Source organism: Asparagus officinalis, chromosome 1, assembly GCF_001876935.1.
Source record: "Asparagus officinalis chromosome 1, Aspof.V1, whole genome shotgun sequence".
NCBI classification, from domain to species: domain Eukaryota; kingdom Viridiplantae; phylum Streptophyta; class Magnoliopsida; order Asparagales; family Asparagaceae; genus Asparagus; species Asparagus officinalis.
Window position 1 is genome coordinate 20133858 of NC_033794.1, and position 10127 is coordinate 20143984.

The 10127-nt window shown below is 35.0% G+C and overlaps 1 protein-coding gene across 1 annotated transcript; it reads right to left on the bottom strand.

The window, feature by feature from the left end:
- LOC109820715 (inactive leucine-rich repeat receptor-like serine/threonine-protein kinase At1g60630) lies at positions 1125 to 6858 on the bottom strand. The gene is given in 6 exon segments (XM_020386915.1): positions 1125 to 2409; positions 5272 to 5556; positions 5559 to 5719; positions 5721 to 5854; positions 5857 to 6536; positions 6602 to 6858. Coding segments are annotated over 6 exon segments (1983 nt in total). The 5' UTR covers positions 6642 to 6858; the 3' UTR covers positions 1125 to 1726.

Genomic DNA, 10127 nt, shown 5'->3' on the forward strand with positions numbered 1-10127 from the left:
TGCAATTCATAGGGTATAAGTGTTAAAATTTAAAATAAATTATAATAATCCATAAACATGTTCAATAATTATGATCAAAAGCAGTGGTCTCTCTACAATTTTTTTTGTTATGGAGAACTCGTTGCAGTTGCAGATAAAAAGGATTTGTGATGGCACCTGATAATGAGAGCATTGATCTTGGATGAAGGACTATGAAGTTGGCTACCGCAATATACTTTTGGGAAAACTTTTGGTTATGTAAAGATATTGTGGTAGTTATGTCTTTAATGGTGATATCTTTGTTTTTTTTTTTGTATGGGAATGTGTGGATTTTCTCTGCGATATAATATGGATTCTTCACAATCTTGATTATAGAAAATGCCTATAATTAGTTAGGTGAGCTAATATTATTAACATATCTTAGTGAGTCCATATCTTAGTGAGTCTTTAATGGTGATATGTTTTTTGTATAGGGACGTGTGGAATTTCGTAGCGATATTATATGGATTCTTCACAATCTTGATTATAGAAAATGCTTATAATTAGTTAGATGAGTTAATACTATTAACATATCTTAGTGAGTCCCATAATTAAATTTTGTTTAATATTATTTAGATAATTAATATCATTCATGAGGCCCGGCCCACTAAATGAAGAGTTTGATTGATGAGTTAATACAGATTCTCTACAAGATCTCTACCCCTAGAACTTGTAGGCCATACTTTCGGAGCAACCAAAAATTGGGTAATTTATCAAGCTAGAGCATACATGTGGTGTCTCATCCTCTCTCTTTCTCTCAAAATAAAAAAAAAAGAAAAAAAAAGGAAAGGAAAAGAAGTTACTTAACAAGAAGACTAAATGAAAACAGACCAAAAATAGACCAGTACTTCCTCCTCTTTAACCATTGCTAAGAATTTCACAGCAGCAAACAAAAATGCCAAAATCTACACTGTTGATCACACGCCACTGATCATTTTGCGAGGCACACAAAACTTGCAGACACGTGAACCGTGAATAACTAACACACATGACCCACATCCATGTTTTGACCATAAAGGGGTCGAAAACTGCAAAAACATGTAAAGTTACACAGCAAAACCTGCAACAGTTCCACTGAGACAAATCTCAAACAAACAAGAAAAAAATCCAAATTCAAATCTAATCCTCTATGCAAACAATTTTCAAACAACTTCATTATTCTACAGCTTGAACAAGCTTAAACATCTACTAAACAAATAGAGACTTCCTTGGTGTTATTAACATCACACTTTGTTGATTATATTTTCAGTGCAAGACCGATGAATCTTTTGCTGAAATATGCACCTTGAAAAAATAACCACATTCATCTCTAGCTAATATCAGCCTCTCCCTTACCTAAAAGACCAAGAAACAAACTGAAACCAAAGAAATCATGAAAAAAAGTGGGAAACCAAGGGAAAAACTACCACTAAAATCTCTAAATTTACACTAAAAAAATCTACAACATTCCATAAAAACAATTGAAAAAAATTAAAATTTCAAATTTAATCCCTCTTGGAAAGGGTGGCTTAGTACACGAGGCTCCCGCCATTGTACACGAGGCTCCCTCCATTGTAGGTTATAAGGTCAAATGTAAGCAACCTTACCACATGCAGAGAGGTTGTTCCTGAGAAAATCTAATCCCTCTAAGCAAAAACCCCAAATGCTCAGACCCAAACTCCCTTGGCAAGCTCTGCACGACATGAGGAGAGGTTGTTTCTGTGAAAATCTAATCCCTCTCAGCAAACCCCAAATGCTCGGACCCAAACTCCCTCGGCAAGCTCTGCACCGTATCCGACCACCTACCTGGAGAATGATCACTACTATTTGACGAAACCACCACCTCCGCCCTTGCCTCCCTGATCATCCTAACCACCTCCTTAACCTCCGGCCTCCTCCCTACCTCCGCTACAACACAAGCCATCGCCACATTCAACAATACACCCAACTTCTCCTCCTCAGACGACCGGTCTTCCCCTCCCGATTCCGTCTCCTCCTCTCGGACTGACCGGACCCATCGGGGGATATCGGCCCCGTGCTCCTCCACGAGGTCTTGGAATGGTGTTTTGCCTGTTAAAAGCTCTAGTAAAAGGACGCCAAAGGTGTATATGTCAGATTGAGGGGTGAATGTGGGTTTTGGGTTACGGGTTTCGGGTGCACGGTAGAAGAGGGCGGAGGAGGTGGAGGTGGAAGAGGTGGTGGTGGGGGCAGTGGAGGAGTGGAGGAGGGGGAGGAGGCAGAAGTCGGTGAGGCAGGATTCAAAGTCGGAGCCGAGGAGGACGTTGGAGGATTTGAGGTTGCCGTGGACCGCGTTGGATTGGTGGAGGTAAAGGAGGCCAGTGGCCACATCCTCTGCGATTTTCAGGCAGGATGTCCAGTGTAGGGGTTTCCCGGTGCCAGAGGGGCGAGAGCCTGCAAATGTATCTTGGTTATAGCGTAAGAATCACATAATCAACCCACATATTGAAAATCTAGGGGTCAAAAATAAAATATTATTCAGATTATAACGTAGAATCAATTAACTTTAGCCTTGAGATAAATGAATGAAATAATAGAATTCATGTTGCCTACACCAAAAATTTGAGATAAAAACATTTAGTTGTTCTAGACTATAACTTAGAACCAAATTATGGATATATGGATTTGTAGTTTCAAGTAATTAACTAATTTTCTAAATCCTCTTTCCTTATTCTTTAGTTTTTTCTGCCAACAGGTTAATTCAATAACTTTATTGTTATTATTTAAAAGAAATCCCCTTTAGTTTGTTTGAGTTTCATTATCAGAATTCCAAAAAGGTACTCACAGTTGAGGTATAATATACACAGGTTTTTCTATATCATCAATTTTCTACCATTTAGAGCATGTTTGGCTACTACTTATTTTTTGTTACCTTATAAGTTCCTTATAACATATTTTCAAAACACCTTATAAGGATGTAAAAAAATAAGTAAAGCGTTTGGTAAAACCTTAAACTTATAAGGATATGTGTACACTTATTTGTTTGGTAAACCAATAACTTATAAGATTGTGATAGTTATCAAATGACCAAAAAGGACATCTTGTTAAATCTCATATTTGACTAATTAATTACTTATATACTATTCAAATAATATTCATTAATGAATATTGTAATTTTCACACTAAGTAAATAATAAAAATTAAGTATTTCATATAATTATGATTATTAATTACTAATATTAGGACAAATTAATTAATTTATATTAACACAAAATCATTATCGGTAAAATTATTGATCAATTAATAAAAATTAATTATTTCATAATATTAAATATATTTAAATATATTACACTAATTTTGGTTATTAATCACTAATACTAATGTTAACTAGTTAATTTCATATTAATTAAATTAAGAATTTTAATAGGAATAATTTTTATTCTTAAAAAATAAAAATTATTAACTAAATACTAATTAATAGATTTATTAAATTAATAAATAAATAACAAAATATAACTATTTGTTATTAAAAATAAGAAAATATAAGTTATTAATTAAAAAATAATTATTAATAAATTTATTTATTAGTTAACTAATTAATTAATAAGGATAATTATTTATTTTTAAAAATAATTAATAAGTAGTAATTATTAATAGCTTTATCTATTAGTTAACTAATTAATTAATAAGAAAGTTTTTATTCTAATAAATAAAACCTACAAATAATGAATTAAATAATAATTATTGGTAAATTTATTTGTTAATTAACTAACAATTAACAATAATAATTGCTTATTCTTAAAAATTAAAATGTTAACTAATAAATGAGTTGTAATTATATGTAAGTTATTTAGTAATTAACTAATTAATTATAATAACAATTATTTTATGATAAAAAATTTATTTATTTAGAATATATTTTGTATATCACATTACTTATTGTTATTAATAACTAATAGTAATAAAGAGGTATGAAGGGTATCATGATGAGATGGAAAGAGAGCAAAACAACAAAAACAGTACTCTTTCTCACAGGGACGGACTACAAATTGGTCTCTCACAGCAGGGTGCTAGACTCAAGTCTCAGTCATGACCCAAGCTCAAATCCAAGGAAAAAGGCAACCAAATCCAAGAAGCTTTGCTGTCCCTTTGCCGAAGTTCTCCTCATCTTTACTGCAAGCTTTCAAATTGCTGTCCTTGTCATCATGTTTGCCTGTGTAAGGCTCGGTTGACTACATTTTTACAGTTAGGCCCCTCCAAGTTTTCTGAAAGTTCATATGGGTTCCATGTACTTTCAGGCAGTGTTCGTCTGTTAAAAACTTCGCTGACAGGGGTTTTAGGGGTTGTTTGGTTGATTTCCTAGAAACCCAAGTTTGGGAGATTACTCATGGGAAATAGGTTATGAAACTTATTTTCATGTTAAAAAATAACTCGGGAACCCAAAATATGAGAGAACAAGTGAAGTGTCCACCTCAAAAGAACTTCAAATTTGTGTGTTGTGTGTTTTAATTTCTTTTTTTAGTGGACCGAGAAGCAATCGATAAAAAAGGACAGGTGCACGCACAGAAGTTGAGAGTCACGTGAGATTCGTCTTTCGCGCCTAAAAGTTCTCAGTTTTGTCCCTAGACTGCTGCTTTCGTTACTGGAACCTTAATCAAACCAATGATTACAAGTAATCTACTTCCCCAAAAAAAAGAATGCAACTCTGTGAGTGTGAGGTACCCATTAAATCCATAACTGTATTTTGTTCGTTGTGCAATTAACGCCGGAAATTGCAAATGAATGTTATTAATCCAAAGAACTTTGCTACAAAGACCCAAAATATGGGACCAATACAGGGGACAAGTGAGGTGTCCCCCTCCTATTGGATAATGAGTTGGCCATCATTAATGATGGCCAACTCATTATCCAATAGGAGGAGAACACCTCACTTGTCTCCTTTATTGGTCCCATATTTTGGGTCCTTAAAGAATTTTTCTAATCCAAAAGTATACGTACTGTGTGTAAAAAGATACTTAAATTTGAGCAAAAAATCGTTTAAGAAAAATCAAATTGAGGGCATCCAAACTAAAAAAAATATCCATAAATATAAACCACCTAGGATCAAGAAAAAAAAATCAAAATAGTTTTGACATGATATAGTATCTATTGAATTTAACATTTAAGAGTTTTCGCCTAACTGATAAACTCTGTAAACTTAAACAAACTACAAATTTTTAAACAAAATGATAAGTTTTCTACCGATAATATTTTATAGCAAATCTCACTTCACAAAAAAATATATATAAAAAAACCCGAAGATTTAAACGCACGTACCATGAATCAGAGAGAAGAGGCTCCCGTTAGGAAAATAATCATACACCAGCAATCTCTCCTCCTTGGCTTGAAAGTAAGCTCTCAACGGCACCAAATTGGGGTGCCTCAGCCTCCCGACCTCCTCCATCCTCCTCCCGAACTCCTCCACCCCGAGACCCCCTGAATCCTTCAGCCTCTTCACCGTCACAATGAATCCAGACTCCATCACCGCTTTGTAAGTTGAGCCCACCGTCCCTCTCCCCAGCGTCTCCGCTGAAGCCTTGAGCAGTTCCTCGAGGCTGTACATTTCCCAACTCCGCCGCAAAACGCTAGCTTCCCTAACCATCGTTCTCCCATGAGAATTCCCTTTTCACCCCCGGGTGGCCCGACGCCGCCGCCGCTCCTCGTCGCCGATGGCTTATCGGTGATTACGCCCGCGCCTCCCGGTTCCTGCTCCCTTGCTTTTGAGCAGCAGGCATGCCAGAATGCAGGCTATGACGGCCAACGCTGTGAATGCCGAGATCGAGCCCGCCAGATTTTGACGAGTTTCTTCTTGTTTTTGTGACGGGTCGGCGGGTTTCCGTGGGGGGAGAGGTTGAGCGGGGACGAGATTGAGCGGGGCGGAGGAAAGGTTGGGCTTTGATCGCCGGGCGCGCAGGGGTTTTGGACTTGGGCGCCGCAGAGGTTGGGGATGTTGAGGAAAGAGGAGAGGTTGAACTGGGCTAGGGTTTTGGTGCCCGGGATCTCGCCGGAGAGGTTGTTGTTCGAGAAATTGAGGAATTTGAGACTTCGCTGTCGAAAACTAGGGATTTGGCCGGTCAATCTGTTGTTTTCGAGGTACAGAGTGTACAACCTCTGGATCTGAGCAAAACTCGGTGGGATTTCCCCGGTCAACAAATTGTCGGACAAAACGACGATCTTCAACCGATGAAGGGAGGAGACTGAGCTAGGGATTTTACCGCTAAATCTGTTACTGTTGAGGTAAAGCGACTTCAGATTGAGCAGTGGCGACAGATCAGGGACGGGACCTGAGAGCGAGTTCGATTTGAAGCTCAAAACCCGAATCTGATCCATCGGGGCTAGGGTTTCGGACCTCAAGGTCCCAGTGAGATTCGAACGCTCGACGACGAGCTTCGTCACTCGGCCGTCGCCATTGCACTCTTTAACCCCCGGCCAGCTGCAAAAGCCCGAGCTTGACATCGAATCCCACTGAAGCGAGTTCGACGGGTCGATTTCGGATTTTAGAGAGAGGAGGGCTCGAGCATCGTCGCCGTTGGCGGCGGGAACTAGGAGTCGATTTCGGATTTTAGAGAGAGGAGGGCTCGAGCATCGTCGCCGTTGGCGGCGGGAACTAGGAGAAGCTGGAGGAGGAGCAAGAAGCTCAAGCTCATTGCAAAATGTTGGAGGTCAGAGAGATGCCATCGCCATTGAAAAACACAAAGATGCGATCTCTATTTATTTCGGCGAGCACGTGATCAACAAATCGGCGAGAGAACCCAAAAAGGGCCTCGGCTTTTTAAACAGGGGAACAAAAAAGAGAGAGGAAGGCGATGGAAATTTGACGCTTTCATTAAAAAATCCCTCCCTTTTTTTTTTTTACTTTTTCTTTTTAAAAAAATTTAACTCGGGAAACAAGTGAGTCAATTTAAAGCTCCTCATCTGCTCAGTAGTTGAGAGAAGCGGGGCCTTGTAATAAAGAGTCTACAGTTTCGGGTTGTAATAACGACACCAAAGCTTGACCGCTGACGTGGCAGGTTACCTATATGGTAGGTCAATATTTTGGGGCTTTCTAAATTAATCCCTGAATCTCCAACATTTTAAAGTAGCCTCTCAAATTATCGAAAGCTGACAGGTGCGCGCATCCATTAAGGACAAAATGGTAAATAACTATTCACGATAATCGTTAATCCAACCAGCATCAGCACATTTGATTAGATTTCAAAGGAAGGACTAATTTAAGGCGTGCAATTTCAATCCTATGAAAGGCTTTTTGCAAAAGAATAAAGATTTTAGGGACCAATACCGAAAAAGAAAAACCCCTCATTTTTCTTGCGGCTGCTTGAGGATCTGTGCGGGCCGCGGATCTAGGGTAGGATATGGGGAGCGGTCGTCCATGGACTGGGTCCAGGGAAGCAGGATGGTGGGGCCGAGTTATTGAATTGGGCTCGACAAGGACTGGTGAAGTCACGTGAGGAGAGGAGGAGTGGGGCCCCTCGTGCATGGGTTCGCTCGTGTCGCTACTTCCGATTTCTTTATTCTACTTCTTTATTTGTTAAGGATTCCGTAGATATGGGTCACTAGATTGTTTAGTATTTTGGGGGGGTGGGGGGTGGACAAATATGTAGGGTTAAAGGGACAAACAATACATATTTTTTATCTGAAAATATAAACATTGTATTTTAAAATTACAGTTCCTAATGAAAATGTCCTCAATATATTTTATATATTTTAGATGAGCTAATTGAATATTTTATTTAAATTTTAATCTATCTTAATCATAATTATATCCTACCCTAATTCAGTGTGAACTACCTGCTCGTTAATAATTTAAAAAATTTAAATTTTAATCTATCATAATCATAATTGTATCATATTCTAATTGAATGTGAATTACTTACTGGTCAATAATTTTAAAAAAATATCATTAATAAAATACATAAAATAGTTCCATGGCATTAGTCTGTTAAGGTAAATAACTAATATGTTATAATATATGAAGTATTAAAAAAAACCAAAAAGTTTTAAAATTTATACAAAACACCCTTGTAAGTTTAAAATTAAATAAACATTCATATGTTTCAAAACTTAAAACAATAAACATAAAATTTAAAAATCAACAGCATCCACTAAAGAATTAAAATTTATAATTTACACCCTCAATATTTTAAAAATTATAAAAACACCCACAAAAGTTCAAATAATAAAAAATCACCCTAAAATTCTGAAATTTCTAAAATTGAAAACAACAAAGATGAATTCAAGGGATTTCCATCATGCACTAAAAAATTAAAATTTATAAAAAATAACCTCAAAGTTATAAAATTATAGAAAATACTTCAAAAATTAAAAAACACAGAAAATCCTAAAATTTAAAGACTCATAACCAATACATATCAAATCTCAAAATTATCAGCAGACTGCTAAAAATTTAAATTTTGCCAATAAACAATCTAAAGTTTCAATAATCGCAAAAAATACCCTCAAAATTCAGAGTTGCAAGAAATATCCTGGCATTCGAAAATTTACCACCATCACACGAAACATGAAATTTATAAGCACCCAACTTAAAATTTAAAATTTGCAAAAAACACTCTCAAAGCTTTGAAATTTGTAAAAAATACTCTCAAAGCTTTGAAATTTGCAAAACACGCCCTTAATAATTCAAAATCACTAAAAAACGACTAAAATTTTAAAACTTAGCAATAAAAGTAGTTGTTTTATATTTTTTTATTAAGATATATAAATTTACTTCTAACTTAAGATTTTACTATTATTTTTTGACATCTAAAAGTAGTCTAATTTTATCAAAAAATATAAAGGTATAAAAGGATTGATAACGTCTCAATAAAAAATAAAACAAAAGGAATGAAATGCACTATTTTCTGAATATTTTATAGAATAGTTTTTTTAGTAAATTAGGAATATTTATAAGAGATTTTCATAAAATTTTTTCATAATTTTATATGTTTACGTAGATGCTTTCATTATATAAAAGTGTACCAGAGTTAGCATTAATTTTTAGTTTATGATTTTTTTAGAGTATATCAAGGATTAATAACAAAACTCCATATTATTTTTTGTGTTATTTTGGCCCACTTTTAACCATCATCTTGTCTTATTAGCTTTAATTGTTCATTTTTCTTGTAGAACGCTTTTTTGAAGTGTTTTCACTTTTGCAACACTATATATTCTCAGGTTAAGCTTGGTTTCATGTATGTCTCAATAACATGATAATTCAAATTGATTTCAGATTATATTTATTTATTGTCAATTCAATTATCAATATAAAAATTTAAATTGGGTGTAGCTCATTTAAATGAACATTAAAAAAAATAACCACAATGCTAAAGTTTAGAGATACAAGCTAAAGTTTAAAGGTATAAGTAAGCAAAAACTATCAAAGTGAAACCGAGAAATAAATTTTAATAAGGAAATAAACTAAATATACATAATCACGGTATATTTAACCACATGCATTGCACGCGCATAGAACCTAGTTTTTTTTTTTAAATTTGTGAGGGACATGTAATAAAATTTATAAAGACTTATATGTATTATGTAAATTTTAAGAGTGTGACTGCATCCCAATACATATATCTACATCCGCCCCTGTTTCTTTCTTAGTTTTTTAAGTCTTGTAAAGCAAGGGTTCTTGGTGAAATTAATTGTAATCGTGAAAACAACAAGTAGAAGGACAAGGTAAATGAAGAGCTTGATTAAGCAATAGTAGCTTTACTTTGAAGTGTGAGTTTCTAAAAGAAAAGAGAGGAAGAAAAGTCAGGTACCATCTTTTAGAAGACAGGAAATAATAAGATACCAATAATGATGAGGATTTGCTTAAACTAAGAAATTTATCTGCTCCCCTCTTTTTCAAGAGTTGTTGTGATCGACAACATTATTGCATCAATGTTTCCTATCTTGGGAGTAAAACTTAGAATTAAGTAAGCACTTTCTACAAAAGATACTCGTAAAATAGGCTAAATGACACTTAAATACGCTATTGCTTCATTACCTTTACAATAAAATATTTTAAGTCGTAAAAAGTATCATATAAATATCCTAAGTTGTCCACTGTTAGAATATGGTAAATACCATTATAAAAACCATTATAACATAAGTATCCATTCATAAAAATTCAATAAAAAGATGGAGGGTAT